Source organism: Anser brachyrhynchus, assembly GCF_964034855.1.
Source record: "Anser brachyrhynchus genome assembly, chromosome: 2".
Taxonomy (NCBI): domain Eukaryota; kingdom Metazoa; phylum Chordata; class Aves; order Anseriformes; family Anatidae; genus Anser; species Anser brachyrhynchus.
In genome coordinates, this window is record NC_137695.1 from 18698895 (window position 1) to 18720255 (window position 21361).

A 21361-nucleotide genomic window follows, 5' to 3' on the forward strand; every position below is an offset into this window, starting at 1 on the left:
GTTCAGTCCATATGCCGGCTACTGCTACATTATTTTGAATTCAGTTAGTAATGCAGCTGGTGTCTTTAATTTTTGTTTGCTTCACCTTGAAATACTTACAGTCTTGACAGACTGCTGAGATGGAGATTAAAGATGGAAGGACAAAACAAAAAAATGCTTGAAAATAGCTTTTAATAATTTTTCACTGAATAAAAATGAATGTTTAAGAATATGCTTAGAGTAAGTGACAAAGAAACAATGATTCCTCGATTGTATGGCTCTTGCATTAAACAGCACTTTTTTTCCCTAATACCTTGCTATATCCAATGAATTGAGGTGTAACAGGAGTAGGGTAATAATCATCTTTCTCAGAGAATGCAATGGTCCTGTATTTCATTAATCTTACATTCATCATGCCTGTAACAATAGAGTTACAATAAAATTTGCACATCATTTCCTCCTTCTACTGACATATAAGATATGCAGACAAAAAATAAGATTTCCCTATTTCTCCTTAGCACTCATAGGGACCTATGCAATGATCCACATCAACAAGAAAATTCCAGTATCTGTCTGGCCTATTAAAACTAATAATCAGTTCTACTGCTGTTGCAAAACTGTCAAGTTAAAAAATGTGATTTTTAGTCAGTAGGGAAATCATCATTTTTGCAACAGAACAAAGAATGAAGGGATTCTCAGTAGTAACAAATGAGATCCACAGAGCTCAACCTACCTGCTCTATTTCCCCAAACCTCATTTCTTATCCCTCCCCACCATGAAACGAACCCCATATACACACCATTTTCTTTGCCTAGGGACTTTTACCAGCCTTGCTAGGTAATATAAGCGCTATTAGTATTCTTTGTATGCCTTTATCGGTCTTCAGAAAAACAAAATGGCCTGCTTTCTTTGTCAGACCAGAGTCTTCTAGGGTTCAGTTACGTAGACAAATGCCAATATACCATTTTGATCACCCCAGGCAACACCCTTTGTGGTATCACCCCAGCATGAACTCAACCTGGCCACTGTGGTAACAGATAACAAAAAATGTTTTTACAAATATATTAACAGGAAGAGGAGGGCCACGGAGAATCTTCAGCCTTTACTGGATGCAGTGGGGAACATGACTACTGAGGGTAAGGAAAAGGCTGAGATTCTCAATGCCTTCTTCACACCCGTCTTTAATAGCCAGACCACTTATCCTCACACAAGCATTGGTTGGAGCAATCTGTCCCAAACTCTGCATTATCGGTCTTCACTACTGCTGCCATGCAGGCTAGGAAGTTGAAAGTTGTCTTATTGATCAAATTCTGTCACTTTTATTCTTATTTAAGTGTGGAAATACCTTAGAGAGAAATGAGTGACACGGGATGGCCCTATCAAACAATCCCGTTTGGTACTACAAGTCTCCTCCAGAGGTGTGCAAAAAAATTCACTACAAAGAAGGGTACCCCAAACATGGAAAGAGAACAGTCCTGTACCCTACTCTGATTGAGGACCACTTTAAGAAGGTACTGACCTAATTTCACCAGTTACTTCCAAGCCAGGCTTCAAATCAGGAACGGACTTCAGCCTGTGCTGAAAATTAAGCGGCACTTCAGTACCACTGAGGTTTAAGTCCTGCTGTCCTGTTCCTGCTGCTTTCCTGTTCTCATATTGGTTCAAGGTCCTAGAACAGTTTTAAAATTAGAGCCTTCAATTTCAGGGTAAAAAATATTTTGACTTTAGACACTCAATGTATTTCTCTCGTTGTTTGCAGTGTTATATAGAAACAAGGTTCTCAAGCCTTTCTTCTTAACAATTTTTTTTGTTTTGTTTTTCTTTGTTTGTTTTATTGTTTTTTTTTAAAGTAAGGCCATTAAGGTCTAGCTACCCTACAGCCACTGAAGACAACACAGATATTGTCATTAAGTTCCCTGAGAATATGCAATTCCTCAATTTGATCTCAAAACGTCAGTTAGAAATTTGTTTCAGTATTTGACTATTTCAACCAGATTATCAAAGCTTTCTTCTCTATATTCTTAGGAAAAACACCTTTGGCATCCTCAGCACCTATCGGTCACAAGAGAATTGAGCTTTCAGTCTCTACGGGCTGAGCCCTACTTCCATAAACCACTTGTGTGTTTACATTTATGCTTTCTGACCTGCTTTTCTTCTTTTCCAGTGGGAGTACACAACCTAAAAAAAAAATCAGCATTTATTTATAGTAATGTGTCATAAATAAAAATGCCATTTTAGTACAGTGAATGATGCAGGGTAAGCCCTGGAAGTCTTTTCACAGACTCTACGTGTGCATACTAGGTTGCTTAACTTTCATTATCGACATTGTTACCTACCAATTAAATGACAAATATTGCAGACACAGTGCATACAAATACTTGGGAAAAGCAAGGTAAAAATAACATTTAAAACTGAAACTTTAAAACACACAACTTTGGAGAAAGGTGCCTGTCCAATACCTTAACGACCAAGTAACTTAGTTTCAACTGGATCACTAAGTTCCTTACTTATTTCTGAATTCAGCCATTTGTATCTATCTATATGATACATAAGTATGGTCAGGTTTAACTCACTCAAACATTAACCTGATTTTGTCTCCTAAAAAGAAGCAAGAGCCCACATTAATATTGAGATCTCAAGTTGAGTTTGTATGGGTGGATGTTAAAGTGAAAACATCTGTTAAAAATCATGAATACAGAAATTAGGTAGTAGCGGCAAATACAAAACGGCAAAGGGAAGAGATAATAAAACCAAACAAAAATCTGAGTCATGTTTTGGGACTTTGGGGGGACCTAAATGCCTCACGTGTGACAGTTACTAGAGCAATGCCTCGGGTCAAAATTGCTCAAAAATACAAGGCTCGCTGATGATTTGAGAGTCAGAAACAGTTCCTTTGACTCTATGCAATACAGTCAAAAAACAGTGCAAGCAAGCAAGAAAAAGTAACCCTTTATTAACCTGCCAATTAACATTTAATTAACTTCAAATGTTACATTTCCCCCTACCAGGTTAAGACATGAATCAAGCTGCGAGATATGCTCCCCTCTGCACAGTATTTCAGTTGCACTCTTTCTTAAAATACCTAGATCTCAAATAAAAACATTTGTCTTCCCAGCCAGGCACACAACTACCTAAAAACAAAATCATCAACTATAACAGTAAAATAATTATCAAAAATTATGTACTCTTCTAGAGTTTCTAGTTTTAAAATTAGATCCAGCCTTTTCACTTTGGGTAAACTGGACACCGTGACCTGGCTTCTTACAAACCAGCACTGGCAGGAACATTTTTATTAAAAAAAAAAAAAAAAAAAGCAGCTTCTATCTGAGGATACAGGATCGAGGTTTTCAAGTTTCGGGGTTTTTGTTTGTTTGTTTGTTTTCATTTTTTTTCCTTCATTAAATGGAAGGAAATATATCATATACAAAATGCATGAGCCGGGAGCGACAAAGATGAACAATGTATCCCTTACTTGTTTGCATAATGGAGTTATATAATCTATTTTGACATCTCAGGCAGAGCAAAAGTAAAAAGTAATGGTTTTCCCACCTTCTTCCAGGAAGTCCTCACCAACTCGTGTCCTACTGAAGGCCAGTGTATTCTACAGAAAACTAACAAACTTCCAGCTAACGGGGACACCTGTAGGAGAGCACTGCAGACTTTGCCAGTTGCATGGGGAAGCTACGGGAGAAGCTCAAAGACTAAGGCAGAAGGTGGCAGGCAAATATCTATTTCTGCTCTGATGGCAAGAATTTGTGTGGTGGAGCAAAGAACAAAGGTTTTTCAGGCAGGTTTATTTTAATGAATTTAGGATCCTTTTACCCATAAGCAACCTTATTCAACGTTTAATATGGTAGTTTCTCCCCAAACGAGCGTTTTAGCAGGCTCTGGGAGCTCCTAAATACTTTCAAAGCCTTAATCATTATTGCCTGAAATCAAACGCTGAGTTATGCCTTTAAGATTGTATCTCTGTAACTAGAAAACACCAGAGTTTTCTCTTCCGGGAAAAAGTGAGAAGCAATAACCACAACAAATTTCTTTAGCAACCTTTGTACAGCACTGAGATATAACAACAACTCATATAGTGCTTTAACTCCCCCCGAGTCTGACGCCTTTTCAGCACCTGCAGGGCAGGGCTGTGCAGCGCGGAGCTCCATCCTACACCAAAGCCACGGCAGCACTGCCCAGCGAGGAGCAGAGCTGCACATCTCCGAAGGCTGCACCGGACCAGCTGCTCTTGACTGTGGTAGCCAAACCTCCCCATGTACACACAGCACTGCTGACTCGTACGGTTTTGGTGCAAATTTATACCAGTGCTCAAAGGTTTCAGAGCTACAGGTCTTGGGAAACCTGCAATTAGATCTCTGAAGATGCTTTTTCACTTTGGTGTCTGAACCTAAAGTATTTTGTTTGGATTGACTTGAAATCTTTTTTGGGCTGTGGAGGGCCTAAGGAGGATGGGGACACTGCTTTCCTTGCTGAAACAAAGCATCCCAACTTTCCACCACCATCCCAAGATAAATAAAATGTGTTAATTTTGTTTAATACACCAAAAAAGATCAAAGCAAACACCACAAAAACAACAAGGAAGAGATTACTCCCCCCCCCCCCCCCCCAATCTTTTAAGCTACTCTTAAAGGTTGACATTGACCTCAAAACCAAAAGACATTTCCTCTGTAGCTATTCTGTAGGAGTATTCTCCTAAGACCTTCCTGCAGAGGAGAAGGGATTAGCTTCTCAACTAAAGTTACTCCACTTTCACATAAACTAACATAAAATTTACGTAGAAATCTGTCAGGAATACTAAGGCATTTCTACTACAGAAAGACCCTTTTTGGCAAGAGGAATTTCCCCTGAAATTGCAACCTGTTTTTCTCCCCACCCGCACTTAGTTCAATATTTTCTTCCTGAGCTCCCTGCACTTGTGGGGACTTTCTTTTAAGATTATTTCTGTGCAAAGATTTTGACAGTAAAAAAAAGTTTCCGATTTCAAATTCAAGGTGCCTCATGACAAAATATCTTATACTTTGAGTAATAATGTCATGTTTCTGTACTACAAATAGTTCTCTGCATTCTTTTAGACTTACACAGTTGATTGCTTGCTCCTAACATCTTCAGCCACAAACCCCGAGATTCATAAATGATGTATTAGTGTGAATTTTACAGCCAAGCATCAATGAAAAAATAGTAAAACAAGACAACCCTTCAACCACGTCTGTTTTTTTTTGTCCTCATTTCATCCAAAAACCTATCAACATTAACAGCTGCCGAATTTCTGCAGTCCTTCAAATCGTGCCTAAAGTCAGTACCAGGTCCCTCAGAAGGTTTGGTCCTGCAGCTGAAGAGGCTGGCATGCCAAAATTGTTACCATAGCTTTTGCAGGAATCTAAGGTGCTGGCAGCCCCAGTATACTCGAAAACCCTTAGATCAGCTGTGGACCAACCAACTCTCTAAGAGCACCCGCTAGGGCTTGTTATCATCTTTATGGAAACGGCTTCTTGCTCTGAGTTTTCTCAAGATTTCACAGGAATCCTCATCTCCTTTAATAGCTGAATTACACTCTCTCTTACTAGGCAAAAAAAAAAAGTCTCTTAACAGAACAGCTTTGGCATTACTTTCTTTCTGAATAATCTAAAACTAACATTAGAAACGGGGATTTTTCTAGAGAAAGAACTGCCTGGTAGCAATTTATATACAAGAGCAGTCTAAATTTAGAGTCTAAAATATACGTTAGTTGTAACTTACCTTACAACTGCTTCCTACATAGTACTCCACCAAATAAAAATGGTTCACTTACCACTAATAAAATCAATTAATTTAACAGGCCTCCATTTTTATGTGTTTACCTATGATATTTAATAAAAAGTCTTTTTTCCACCATCTGATTTATTTAGTCAATATCTTCACCAGGCTCTCTCAAATAATTATATCCTCGAGTAATAAGCTCCTGTTATTTATCTTTCATTACACTTATTTTTTTTAAGCTAAAAGTCCTGCTGATCTCTTTTCGTCATTACTTCTTATGCCTGAAAGCATTTTTTAATGAATTGAACACTGTTGTAATCTTCAAGTTCTAGGAGAAAAAAATAAAAATAAGAAAGGATCTTCTTCTTATTATGAACTAAAGGACACCGAGCTGTGTTTTACAAAGCAACAGCACTCAGCAAGGTGTACTGGCAATATGGCAATAGCTCATGGCTCCTCTGTCAGAATTCACTTGTGTACTGACAAGTAGGGCATAAATACTTTAATCACTTCAAACATGACTGTATAGAGACAAATACAACACAGTTTTAAAATTATTGTCCTTACACAGCTAACTTAACAGCATGACTTTCATGGACAGAGATTGACAAAGTAGTTCAACAAATGTTAGCTTTAATCATTGTAACAATTTTCCTTACAAGCCATAAGGCGCACTTCATTTCCAAGCTTCCTATCCAGCACCCGTAACTACAAACCAACAAGAGGAAATTGATCATTCAGAATTGCCCAGACAGTTCTAAATCCATCCCATCATTAATTACTGCCCTAAAAACTTGCTTTGCTATTGATAATCTGATTTATTACAAGACATTAAAAAAATTACTGGAAAACCAAGTGCTTTTCCCAGTAAGTGCTGTGTTTTCGCTATCATTCCAGCCCTTCTCCTTGACTTGAATATGGTCTACTTGATTGCAAAGTCAATATTTTTTGCAAAGTCAATATTAGTCTTTATATCTGCTATGTAGAACCCATTACACATTTTTCCCTAAGTGCTTTTTTTTAAAAAAAAAAACAAAAAAAAAAAAAAACAAAAAAACAAGTTCTTAATACTTGTCATCATTAGAACTAGAGCAACTCTGGTACTCAGTATCAAATTGCAGAACCTACCCAACATTGCCATCTCTCCTGAAGAAGCTACTCCAGAGGCCCTTACTGTGAAGATCAGATTATGTCTGCCTCAAAATTCTGGACTATGAGATCTGAAATAGCAGTTAATGGCGTTTTGACAGAGACAAGAAAAAGCACTATAATTCTTTGGGAGAAAAGGCAGATAAAAACAATCCAATTTTGAAGAAGTGTCGAAAAATATTTATTTTGGAATCTACGTTGGAAACACCTCCAGGTGTTTTGAGAACTCACCATCCCTCCAGCATGCAATCTTTCACTCAAAGCACAGCCTCTTGAGTTCAATCTCATGAGATCAGTGTCAGCAGTGGTCTACGGGAGAATCTACTTCGTCTTTTTCTCCTTTTCACCCTACTTGTACAAAGTTAAAGTCTAATGACATCTGATATGAACCTGAACTTTTTCCTTATAGATGTCCAGCTACCACATTTTGGGGTGAATCTGCAAACTGTAAATTGCTTGTTTCAGCCTATTTCTCTAAAATCCTGTTGTCTTCTGGATAAAGATTGCCTAAGGCTCTTATTATAAGGCTCCACAATTCTTACATCTATTCTAAAAAAGGTTCACTCAGTTCACGTCTGTAGCTTTTCCTCTCCAAATGCCAAACAGGCAGTCTCAGGCAAGCATCCAAACTCTCCTTGTTGTTTTCCTTCATACAGGCTGTTTTTGGGGAAGAGAGAAATGTGACCCGTCCGGCGCTTCTCCCCACCAGGCTTGCAGACTTCCGCAGGGCTGCAAAGCATTGGTTAGTCTCTCTCCACAAGACGTGATGTAGCAAATATACACAAGATTGATTCTGTAATCAAAATGTAGCAGGGAAGCTTAAGAAGGCACAAGGAAAATTGTCAAGAGACGCATTGGACATCCTTCACCGACTTTCACTACAGTCAAGCTTAACAAGAATTAGGCTGTTAACTGTCCACTGAGTTAACAAATCTGATAAAGATGCATGAAGGAAAAACAAAGCATCTTCTACTACACCTCTATTTTTGTTCTGCTATGTTAAGAATAGTTTTCACGTGTGTGAGCAGAACTGGTTCAAAAATAGACACAAGCTGCTGATGCAATGAGCCAGATGCTGCTACCCCTCACAGCATAGAGGGAGAGCTGACATCACTAATACAAACCCCTCATTCCTGCACAGCCCCTTGACTGCTCACAGCTCTGCTGCAGAGTCGAGCCACAAGCAGTTTCAAAGCAATCACCTTTATTCCCATCTTCTCGAAATTCATTACAGAGTAGTGAAAAAGTTTTAAGGTTTTTAAGTTGTTCCCCCCCCCCCCCCCCCCCCCATGTGCGTTAGTCAAGTTGTTATTGGTAAAAACTTCGCAAATATGAGTGGTTGAAGCAGAAGAGAAACCAGCTCTGAAGCAGAAAGCTCACTAATGGGGTTAGACTAAATAAAATCACACTGCACTGTTGTATAATTGTCTGGGTTTGGAAGACTCTCAGCCAATTTAGTTTACAAGAGACATCAAAGAGGAGGAGACAATTTACTATACTTCAAAAACCCTCAGCAATTGAAATAGTAACAAGATCAAAGGTACACACAATGAAATGATTCAGCACTTCTGTGACTTTATAGAATATATTTCAAGCCAACGGGGAGTATTAGATAATATAATCTGATCAACTCTATAGCACAGACCACACTGCTTCAAACAAAACACCTCTGCCCTGAGCCCAGGAGCATGGGAATGACTAACACACATCTTCCAGAAAGGTTCCCGGTCTGCAGCCGTAAGCCACAGAGAGCAGACTGGACTGCGTTTGGATTTGGTTTTCATGGTTAGCAGTGCAAATATTTGCACTCATGGCTGTAATGGCTAAAGAAACAACACAAAGAAATGCTTCCAGGTTCACACCTCCACCCTCCTCTGTGCATGTGGGTGGGGAAGGTTCATGGCCTTTGCTCTTCCAGGCTGAAACACACACCTGTATTACAGCTAATTTACTAGAGGCACTAAAAGACAGCAAGAAAACAGAATTAATAGGAAATACCTTAGAAGAGATCAGAAGCATGAACTAGAAGGAAAAGCTGAGATAAACTCCGAAGTATTTCACTGGGTAGTCAATGTAGAGAGGAGTAAAGCAATTGAAAAGAAGAAAAATTCATTTCTTCTTTTGAAATTTTAAATTGAAATACATATATATACACACTGAAACAAAACTAAGTCAAGAGGTAGGGAAAATTTAGTAAGATGTTGATTTCAAAGTTAGTGCATCATCTATTCCAGGTATTCCAACATTTTCATCATCTAACACCATGATAATCAAGATATAGAAAAATAGGGAAAATACTCTAAAATTTGGTGCAGTACAATAGCATGATAAAGATACAAAATGGGACTCCTTATAACCGCGTACAATGAAGAAAATATTTTTAGGTTACACTTGTAACAAAAATGACAATGCATCATCTCTGTTGAATAATATTAGAAAGTAGCTAAAATAATCTACTGGTATATAATTACAGGCAACTCAATCACCTGTGGAAAAGAAACGTAACAGAAAAATGCATTAAACCTCTAAAAATAATTCTTCTTTAAGTGGCTAAGTAATGTTTCATAAAAATCGCTTTTCATAATTACATAGACTGTAGCAATAAAGTGGCCCCTTAGAAAGCAATCATCATTATGCAGTCCTATCCTGCAAGAAAATGCAAACTTCAAAATTAAAGTTCACTAGTCCCAAGAAAAAAAAAACACCAATCTTGATTATTTGTTTAAGAAATCTTCCAAAATATTCATATTGAGATGGTTAAAGCATTTTATTTAGACATTTCAAACAAGCATCCTCCTAGTTATCCACAGAAGTCGTTGTAGGTGAACCACCAAGAAATGCCTCCCTCAGGTAACATAACGCAGTATTCACTTTGCAGAGCTCTAGAACAATATGAAATCAGGAGTTTAAGCTCTACAGGGCAAATATTTGCTCTGTTTGCGCAATGTCACATACAACAGCCCACAGCTGACACTCTTAGCCAGTACTGGAACACCAACTTATATGTAAATAGTCACTAGATTTTATTTCATCCAGAAACACATATGATTTCTCAAAACATGGACTTTACAAATCAAGCTGTTAGAAACTTATTTTCCTATGTTTTATGTGATATATGCAATTCCATTTTGTGGGAAAGTGATTAACATCAGGGTAACAATTTATGACATGTAAAACCAGCTTGTGGTATGTCTTGGACGTTTAGAAATATAAGCATGTTTTATCATGCCTTGTAAAAGTTTACAAGTTCTGGAGTGCCTCCGACTTCCTTTCTTGGAAGAAAGCTGTTTTGTCTATGCTAAAAATACACAACAACTATTCAACAATGTTAGATGGATATGATTAGTGATTGAATTGGCAAAACGTATTAAAGGTTTCTAAACCTTTCAAGAGGAAAAAATGATGCTTTTTGGCAGGGCTTTGACTGGTAGATAGGTTTCTAGACTTACACAACATGTTATCATCAAGAGGTTTTCCATTACAATGCAACAGGACTTTATCATGGTGTGGAAAATTAAAGTTTTCTTTCTGTTTCAGTTGTGCCTATTGGTTCTTATCCTGTCTCTGAATAGTAGCAAGGCTGGCTCCATCTCAATTCTCAAAATACTCAAAGGTATTCATACCTTTTGTTGAAAACATGTATATATTTACATGTATATATATTACGTGTATATATTTATACACGTAGATGAGATGCCTTGTCTCTCCTCACACAACACACATGCTCCAAGCCTTCCGTCATCTCTGTGGCCCTTTACTGAACTCTCTTCAGCACGTCCACGTCTCTCATGTACGGGGGAGCCCAGAACTAGACCCAGCGCTCCAGGTGTGGCCTCACCAGTGCTAAGTAGAGGAGAAGGATCACCTCTCTCCACCTGCCAGCAGTGCCTCTAATGCAGGCCAGGAAGCTGTTGACTTTCTTTGCCGCTAGTGCACACCGCTGCCTCATGGTCAGCTTGGTGCCACCAGGGCCTCTCGGGCTTTTTCTGCAGAGCTACTTACCAGCTGCTCAGCCCCCACAGCCTGTACCAGAGTATGGGGCCATGTGCTAAACAAGGAGTAGTACCTCCCAACCCTCTGTAACATCTCATCACGGAGCAGTCATCATCCAGTGCAAGTAACGATTGTTCACGTTCCCTATGTGTGCACACATAGGCATGCATGCCTGTGAATATGATGTGTATACATATACACAGACAGATGTAAACGAATATACATACCCAAAAACTATTCAAATAAGTCGCCACTAATTCAATTTCTCAGCTCTAGTGAAAGCTCAGTTTGCTTCTTAGGTCAGACTAACCATGTTAGCTTTATTTTCAAATGTTTTGGATGAAAGTTACAGGACTCTCTTCACCTAAATCAGAATGCAGAGTTACACGACTCCATGAATATTACTTTTTTCCCAGATAACTATATTTGAAAGATGAAAAAATAAGCAATGATTAGATGGAATGGAGGGTGGAAAGCAACTACTATACTCTGGCAGAGTAGAACTCCATAAGCAAACCCTGCTATCTATTTTATGCAAGAAAATAGAAATTGATTTCCCTGTAAACAACAGTTGTGGCAAATCTAGGGGCTGAGTTTAGCCGCAGAGGAATTCTCATCTCGTTATGAACAGAAAACAATGTAATATTACAAATAGAAGATTGTCCCATATGTTTCTACAGTAAAATCTACTTTTCCTCACCATCTCTTCTGCGTAAAGGAAGAATCCAAGACAGTAAATATCTTCAATAATTCATGTGCACAAGATGTTGAGAAGTTTTTTTTTCTTTTTCTACTTATTCACTGAAGAAATAAGAGTAAAACCCTTGCATGAGATGAATGAAGAAGAAAGGCATTAATAAGATGAAGCTCAGTAATAGGTTATAAACTAGCCAGAACAAAAAAGAAAAATATTCAAAAAGATAAAGAGTAAAAATCAAACACTCTGCATTCCCATATTAGGGACAGTGCTTAATATATTCATGATCTGAAACAAGATAAGGAGACAAAGCAATGAGGAGGCACCAAAAAAAAAGATTATTAAGTAGTTTAGCAAATACAGTGCCAAATTTCTAGGAGATCAGCAGCTGCCCAGTGCATGGACGACCTGATAGCCATCAGTTTGCAGTACTGGAAAATGCAAACAAGAACAAATGATATGAATTACTGGTAGCTAAACAAAAGCATAGACAAACAAAAAAGCATTTCTGCATTTGCAAAAAGACACTGAGAAAAGAAGCCATTCACCTTCTACCAGAAGTCGCCAACAAAAGTGATGGTATTTTAATATCCACTGCTATAAAACAGCACTCAAAAAAAAATAAAACTATATGAGTTTCCATTAAAGCTATTGCTATGGCTTTGAATATGAAAATTCCGCAGCTACTTTCTTTAGTTTTTCATCTTGGGATCTTTAATATGTGTTCAATCTAATTTTATAGAAAAAGTAGAATAGATACAGAAAAAAAGGAACGAACTTTCTCCTTAAGGCTAAATTAAACTTGTCTCTTGTGCAGGTATCATGAAGTATAAAAAAAGCAGGAGAAGCAGTTGCTACATTTAATAAAAATGTTATGATAAGGGAGACAATCTTCTTCCATTGGTTTAGTCAGAGCATTACCTACTCTCTCAAGCCCACGTTTTTTCAATAAAAATAATTCGCTGTAGAATATTTGCTCAAGCAGAATTTTGACTTTTCACAAACAGAAAGCCTTCTGCATTATATGGCCTGAGTACACAAATAGCTAAGTATCCAGTTCAGGAACCGTCTGCGTGGTTCACATGAAGTAGGCACCCTCTGCTATGACAAGAAGTGCTGCAGTTTTGTGTTTATCTAAGAGGGGTTTGGGTGGCTTGTTCATTTTTGACCATTCTGTCAGAACTGAAGATCGGTAAGAAAATCCATTCAGACACAGGTTTACGAAAATACATTAGGATGCTTACTCATCCTGTAGGCATCTAAAGTGTGGGGTGGAGGCATGCTGTCCACACTCCAAAACCCCTCTCCAAAGACAACCCAGACTGGGCCCTGGCTGGAGAACACCATGACTCCCTTGCGACTCACACACTCTATGTAACTGTGCAGAAACCAAACTTGAGAGGGTAATTTGCACACCTGGAAGTCACACATCAGTTTGAGTCAGCAGGATGTCTATCAGCTGAGGTAATATTTTGCCTGTGTCTGAGCTGTAAGATGGGGGTAACGGTCTTTATGTTATCTCACAAGATACTGGAGTACTTGCATGTCCTCAAAGATACACATATCCAATCTCACGTAGGATGGACCAAATGCTTTGGTACCAAATTACCATCTATTTATCGAACCATGCTTAATGCTTAGGGACAGGCACTTCTTTACTGTGACAGTGACAGAGCACTGGAACAGGCTGCCCAGGGAGGTTGTGGAGTCTCCTTCTCTGCAGATACTCAAAACCCACCTGGATGTCATCTTGCACAACGTGCTCTAGATGACCCTGCTGGGCAGAGGGGGTTGGACAAGATGATCTTCAAAGGTCCCTTCCAACCTCAACCATTCTGTGATAGTGATTTTTCAGATATTGTACAGACCTCTGAATATGCTGGTAACAAATGAAACTCCTGGATGAAGCTCTGCTCCATTTATACTAGATTTGACAAAGCTACCATCACTTCATGTGTGGGAAGGGTAACTCAGCCAGTTTCCCAAAGGAGAATAGTCCAGCCTGGCTATAGTCCCAAGGCTCCTTGCTGTAAGGTTTTCTGTGGCCTTGGATAGACCTCGACCTGCAGTTTCATGCCCCAGCCACAGAATGTTAGTTTCTCAGTCTTTCTCCAAGGACGAGCTCCTGTGCCCATCCTCCCTCTGTGACTTCTCCTTTGCTCCTACCAGGCACATTTTGTCCATGTCCCACCAGCTAACTAGATACCTGGGCCATTACCTCTTTCCTTCCCAAACACAAGGGGAAAACTTATTCCCCCACCATCTACAGCTGTTACACGGGCTTTTTCACACACTCTCAGATTCTCTTCAAAGCACATCTGCAAAAACAGAGCTAAAATCTGTAATTGGGAAGGGAGGTGGGAAACACTCCTATCCGCAGTCCCTTGAGCCACCTAACCTCATACAAGTGCCCCTTACTATAGGGTTTTTGTTTGCCTTTTTTTTTCCTCCTACAAAGTTCAATCATTTCACCTTAAGGAAGAAAAAAACAGAGCAGTAAGAAAACAAGAATCTGAAGACAAAGACTGAAGAACCCTAAATATTAGCTACTGCTCCTTCCCCAGAATGAAGGTGTAAGGATCACTCGATTCCCATATCTGCATGAAATGAAATAAGCTTACAGGGCCCAGACCTCTGTGAGGGCATGTCAGTGTTCTGCAAATCCAGCAAGGCTAACTTGTTTTTATTTTACTTTTTAAAACAGCGCACCTTATCCTGCAAGGACTGGCTCACCAGTTCAGCTGATTGGTGTTGCCCAGTATAATGATGGTATGTCCAGCAGAGAAAGATCTGAAAGCTGTACCAATAGATGTGAAAGAACTACCAGTAATCGATGCCATGCAATGATTGCCTATCAACTAAAAAAAAAAAAAGATACATCTATGCTATTTTAATTTTTGTCAGACAGCACTCAGTCATCTACAGCTTTTCACTTTTTAATCTGGGGAAAGGAAAAGCACTGCAAATAGAACTGACTTGGATGAATTTAGATGCTCGTTAATACTGCTAAGATGAAAGGAAACATTACAAAGGTTTTCTTCTTTAGGAGAACACACAGAAAACCAAGAGTAACTCTTCAAAACAGAGTCATTTAAGATTTTTTTTTCTGAAAAGGCAAAGATAGCTGTAGCTAAGCAACCTGACTGCTCTTTACACTGAAAGTTGGTTTTCATAGCACCTTGTTTATCACTGAAAGCTCTGACAAACCTTTACCTTATTTAATGTAAGGGTGGCTGGAGGAGTACCAGATTAGATGTGGTATACTGTCATGAAGGGACTTTTCCCATGAATGCACACGATGCAAAGTTATTTTTAAAACAGCATCCTAAACGCTCTTTGTGTCTACTGCATGCTCTTCAGACACACTGAATGGCAAGAGCAGCCATCAGTCTGACAGGACAGACACTCCTTTCTGTTTCTGAAAGCAAAAAGTGCTAGCTATTTTTTCTTTATCTGTGTACTAATCTGAGCTGCTCCCTTCCTACCTTAGATTTCCCCTTTGGCCCAGGATTTGATGCAGTATTTAGTAATTATATTCTACCACTAAAGATCTTGTTTTCTTCTAAAGGGAAATATCACCTCACGTACGCTCTCTATGCTGGTACTTCTCCTGCTGTATCGTGAATGCAATCTGTAACTCCAGGGATGATGATTACTTCCAAATTAAAAGTTAACTATATCCTGTAAACCCTGCTCACTGTCAGATTGCATCATCAACGTACACGTTCTTTACATTCTTCTCATTCTGACTATATTTTTCCTAATGGAGAGAAAATTCATGCAAGTAGTAAGCAAAATCAATGTCACTAGATATGACCCACTGGGTTATGTCTTTTAACCTCTTGACAGGCTTCCCCTCCCACAGAATACGTGCATTAAATGTCTTTTTCCCAGGTTGACAAGGGCACCAGAAAGCATCTGTTTGGAAAACCTGGAAAGCACTGTTTTTCCTTTCTCCCAACTCACTGGGAGAAACAATCCCCATTACACTTGTATTTTTAACCTCACACACCCCTCCCCAGCCTTCCCCACCTTTTTTTGTTGGTTTCCTTCAATGCTGTGTACACTATAGTAAAACACAATGGCCACCACCGTTTTTGCCTGCTAAACAGGAAAAAAAATTTGACTGTATTGCTCTCATGTTTCCATCCTCCATTGGTTGTGTTTGTGCAGAATAAATACACACACAGTAGGCCTATGCATCTTCCTACAAACACAAATATACACACACTATATACAGACAGCAATGAAGCTTTTTTGTTTACTCTGCCTCTCTCATTCCCTCTAGATATTTTTGCACGCTGTCATTTGTGGAATACTGTTGCAACCCAGAGAGATGTCAGCTGAGCCTGCCTCACAGTGCAAGCTGTTGGCAGTCTCATTAAGGCTGGGGGAACGGCGTGGAAGCCACTGCAGTTTTCACAGGCTGATGCTGCTGGCTGGAAGTGTTCGGCCAAGCTCAACGTGCTACGCCAGCTGATTTCTTCAAACATACCTCTGACTTGATTTTGTCAGTGTCTCAACAAGGACTCTAAAGTCATTAACTAAAGGTGGAAGCAGTTGCTGACAGAACGTATGGGGAGATAACCTTGTATATTAAGAGAAAAATCTTTAAGTCTTTCAAACATTAAAAATGCATGCTCTTACCCTCATAACCAGCCTTGTCTGTACAATGAAAGCACATTCTATTTGTTATTAGGAAGTTTTTCCTGTTAATTTCAGAATTATCTTTAATATTTTGTTCCCTACCCAACTCATTTGATTATTTCTTGTCTTGCACATATTACCCACCTCACCCACTGCAAATTACCTGTGTATTTGTTCAGGGAAGAAGGCAGAAAGGAGAACACAGCTCTGTGCTTCACCATGGGTTGTCCTTTCTTACCCCAGGCCAAGAACAGAGCACCTAGCCACAGCCCCCTTCCTTTTTGGCTGATATGGTTAAAAAAGAAACTGAAGCAGGCTTTTGTCACTTTTACAGTTTGGCTTCATCATGCAAAGCCTCACCATCTGCCTGCCTCATCATCCAAAGGCTGGAGGAGGCAGCCACTGTTCTCCCAGTTCATCTAGGCTGCTATGAAATCAGGGATGGGCACAGAAGAGAGCAAGTCAGGAAAAAAATATGACTGTATACTAGGGACCTTGGTAGCCAATTTAAAAGCAGTGGAATCTAAGCTTTCAGTCCCTGTTCCCAGAGTTTGCTTTTAGAATTCAATTTGAGAGCACCATAGATAAAGCAAGGTACTTAAGAGTCAACATTCCACGTCCTAAGAAACACCTACAACAGATAGTGGTTAAAGGAGAAATAGGATGTCTAGGCATTTTCTTTATTTGAGTAGTAATAATCTTCAATTCCCCAACCACACACTATTTTTCTTTCAAGCAAGGAAGAGCACTACAATTATTCCATCACACAATCAGGTTAGATTTGAGACCTCCCAAAGCTAAATCACAGTGTCACAAATTAGGATCATTTTCTAATGATTCTGTGCCAGAGCGCATAAAGGCAACTCAGTATTTTGAGCAGAAATACCTTCGTTTTCTCTTAGACATTAGGAACCATCTTTGTTGTTGTTGTTGTTCTTGTTGTTTTAGCCTTAGCACATAAAGACCTCTGGTTTATTCAGCGCCCAGCACGTTTACATTTGCCGTAATGCACCTCCTCCTCTCTAAACTCATTTTTGTTTGGAAGAAAAACACTTTAGGACAGCACAGAAAGTAGTAAAATTTACCTGAAGCATCTAGGAAATATTAGCCGCTACAAAACTGAAATAATACAAAATAAAGAAGCCTTTTCGGAACTTGTAAATTGTTTTCTTTTCTCCGGTCACCCCCTTTCCCTTCTCTGTCACTTGCTATATTTTTGTAGTGTTAGACAAGGAAGAAGAGATTTATCTCTCTGAAATACTGAGCTTTATGCCTTAGACTTAATGGCACCGGTACCTGACCTAGCAGTAAGGGCAGTGCGGTAACCAGACTTCCAGAGACAACTGGGAACTTCACTAAGGCAAAGGCTTACCAAAGGGTCTGTGAAAAAACAACGCATCTCTGAACGCTCAAGTCATTCAACAAAATTAAAAAGATGAAGCAGGGTCTAACAAATTTAAATCTGTGCTCCCTTTCTTTACTCTGCTTGAGACTGGCTTTGTAATCTGTGACGATGCATTCCAGCATCAGCAGGTGTTTCTGTGTTTTCATCTAAGAAGATGAAAGAAAGGATGGGCAACATCATTTCATTAGCATTTATAAGAGTAAGACAAGCTGTATGGAAAGCATTACTGCACAGCTATGTGACCTACCCTTACTCTACAGTGCAGATTCTCTTTAAATGAAGTGTGAAAAGCAGCATATGGGACCTGTTTGTATAGAAGACAGAAGTCCCCTCCTAAAGAGACCACAGAGGAAAAGGAGATTCTCCATAGTTTATTCCTAGCAACTCCCCATCCCCAGTGTCACTGTTATTAGGCAAGGAGTCTCATCCTCTTCAGATGCAATAAGGAAAAGCACTCCCTGCTGATAAGCTGCATTTTGGTCTGGCATTACCTTCTTTCAGCCATGAGACCCTTGCTGATTTAACACTAATAAATGTCAAGGACAGATGAGAGGTTTCTGCTCTACATACAAGTTGAAAAGCTGTTCATGCAGTGGCATTCATTTCCTCACCCATGTTATTAACACCATAAGCTGTGAACATTAGCCCAGCTGACATATTACAGCATCGCTCATTAAAGAACAACTGTTCCTGTGAGTAACGTTGCTTATCTGTGCTTTAGTAGAGAAAGGAGAGATTCAAATCTGAGGTTAAGACACCCACATTTAAGCATCTACATCTAGGTGTCACTAGATGCCTAAGTGGCTTTGATATGCCATGAAGGTCTAGGTAGCAAAATTGGCGGAGCAGCCAAGGACATTCTTTTTTCTTGTGTAGAAGTAGAGCAGAAGCAGAACAGAACACATTTTATTTATGCAGTAAGCTTACTAAAATAAAACCATGCATCTTTCTAGTATGAAAAATAGAACATTCTTTGTAACATCAGCCCAATATCCCAGCACGAAGAGCTAATCTGTAATGTACATTTCACATTTTCGGTGAAACAAAAAAAGTGTTATTCTCTCCCTCAGCAGGTACGAAACACCCTCCATGCTCTCAGGAGGAGAGTGAAGCCCAGACTGCAGAGAACCCAGCCCTGGCTCATAGCTTCTGGAGACACCATCCCTGCCTCAACACTCCATGCCATGCACCTTATTTCAAGAGGGAGTAGCTTTTTGCATTCTTCCCTCTAGGACACACAGTTAAGAACTCAGATTTGGAAAAAAAGGGTCTAATTTTGAAATTACCTCCAGCATGGTTTCACTCAGATTGTGTTTTGCTTAACGTTAAGAACACAGAGCATGATTCAGAACCCATTACAGCAAACAGTGGGCTTTGAACCAGTCCAAAGGTGCATTAAGGCTCGCCAGTGATCGTTCTTCATTATTTCCATTTTACTTTTACATGTGTTTTTCTTGGTCTTCTCATAAGATTTCTTTTCCCCCTCCCTTTTCTTAGCTGCAGAAAGAAACGTAACTTACCATCCCACCCCTCTGCTGACATTTCCACTCATAAGACGTTAGGAAAAGGAGGAGCACTCGTCAAAATACATAGTCATGTATAGGATAACTAGCATATACTAAAAAATAAGGTTTATCAGATCTCAGAGCAGTATTTTCTTCTAGGAGGAAACATGAAATATTGAAAAGCGTTTCCTTGAATTTAGAAGTCAAAAACTAATTGACAAAGAAAAACATCCATTTGCAGAAATATTTATTTAGTTTTTATTTATCAAACAACATTTGATTTCTCATTTTGTATATATTTTAAGAAAAAAATAAGTGAAAAATACCAAAAAAGATGTTTACAACAATTCTGAGTTTTTCTTGCTCAAAAATGTTAACTGATGAATTCTTCAAAACAAACTCTTTTCCTAAATTTAGCTTTGGTTTGGATAAAACAGCATTTTATGAGTAGTTTGGTAAACAACTCCTAATTTGATTCAATTTTCAAATTTCTTTCAGCTTTCAGCTTCCCCTGTGCTTTGTGCTTTCTGAAAGTACAGAAGTACACGAAGAGCACAGTCTCACAGATAACAAATGCGCACCTTTGAAAACAACATTATATGTAATCAAAAAAATCACTGAATATATTTTGTTTTTAAGTTTCATTGCGTACATATGATTTGCCAAGCTGAATGATCTATGATACATTGACAGACGGAGCCAGACACAGGCCTTCAGAAGAAAGGGGAAGCAGGAAGGAGTTGAACGGAAACATTTAGTCAGCTCTGTCAAAATGTTGGCATTTCTATTAAAAAAGAATTATAGCATCCAATTTTGTTATTCTGTATCATTCTTGCAAGAGACCAAGCTTCTCCGAAGAAACAGTACCAGCATTTCAGCCACTTCTACTGCATTTTACAAGGCTGTCCAGTCAAAAGCGATACACACATTAAAAGTTTATTTTAACTTTGAATGTAAAATAATGGTTTTTGATTGACTCGCAAGAACTTCATGAATCATTTCACTGATATTCTGTTCCTATAGTTTATATTTCTGCACAGTAACTTAGCTTCTGCTTTAATGCCAATATTCCTAAACTGCAGCCATTCCTGAAACTCATGCATACCATAACACCTTGCACAGGAAGGTCTTTTCAGGCTATAAACCACATTTAGAGTCTATAAAATAGCTAGCATTTATACTATAGAAAGTTATTCATAGTATAGTTATTCATAGTATATTCAAAGTTATTCATATCATAACTCCCTGTTAAGGTTTAACTCGGTTCCTTACAAACGTACCTCGGAGTTGTTGAGATGACATCTGTGCGTTCCCGAGAACCACCCCTCACTCGAGCACTGGTCGATATCCACCTTCTGCAGATTTATGTCCACTTTAACGACACCTCTGAAAAAGAGAAAACAGCCTTGAACTTGATGACTACAGAAATACACCAAACTTCTTTATGATGCTATAACCTGCAAAGCAGAACTTCATTTTTCCTCTAAATATGGGATTTGATATGTCTGAGAAGAGAAACGAGGAATTTTGTGCTCCCAAAGCCATGCTCGCAGAGACATATTCATGTTAGACCTCACCGAGTTGCATTATGGCACGAAATCTGCAAATCTCACGTACTCAATAGATGTAAGGTGGCAGGTATGAATAAGTTGCACACTCAAATAATTTAACGCCCTTCACATTTTACGATGCAGCAAAGAACTAAAATAAGCACAATGAGTGACCTGCTCTGTCTCAGACACCAGCAGCCTCACCAGCCAACCCGGAGGGCACGCTGAGCGCTGGGGCCAGGAAGCACCCAGAACCATATGTGACTGCCACGCCAGGTGACACCAACAGCCTCCCTTTTACTCCAGGGAATGCTGTTTGACAAAACAATTGCGCAAAAAGTCTTCTGTACTGTCCCTGGACACACCCCAACCCTCCAGTGATTTCATGAGGAGGAAGCGATAACAAAAAATAAAATCAGGGCCATCCACGTTCTCTTTGCTTAACCAAGTCTGCAACATGCTAATGGCTAGCACTACCCTCTTCATCCTAAAAATGCCTTATATTTCCACTCTTCCTCAGTTGCAGAAAGTTACAGCCACCTGCAAACTACTTTTGCCCCGGTATACCCGCATCTTTGTTGCAAAGGATAATCTGTAAGACTTTGCCTGTTTTCCCTGGCCTTAGGGGATCACATGGGGCCAATCCCATCGCATCTGCACACCCCAGGGAGAAATCCCAACCAAACGGTCC

General features: G+C 39.2%; 1 protein-coding gene and 1 long non-coding RNA gene across 4 annotated transcripts in view; one reads left to right on the plus strand and one right to left on the minus strand.

Moving 5' to 3' along the window:
- Positions 1–21361, plus strand: part of LOC308191190 — a 336186-nt gene that overhangs the window by 244596 nt on the left and 70229 nt on the right. The gene's annotated exons all lie outside the window — the stretch shown is intronic.
- Positions 1–21361, minus strand: part of GPR158 (G protein-coupled receptor 158) — a 200242-nt gene that overhangs the window by 164296 nt on the left and 14585 nt on the right. For all 3 annotated transcript variants that reach the window (XM_080578566.1, XM_080578565.1, XM_080578564.1), the window contains exon 2: positions 20401–20506. In XM_080578566.1, the coding sequence (XP_080434692.1) occupies positions 20401–20506 (106 nt within the window). The remainder of the gene's footprint in view (positions 1–20400; positions 20507–21361) is intronic.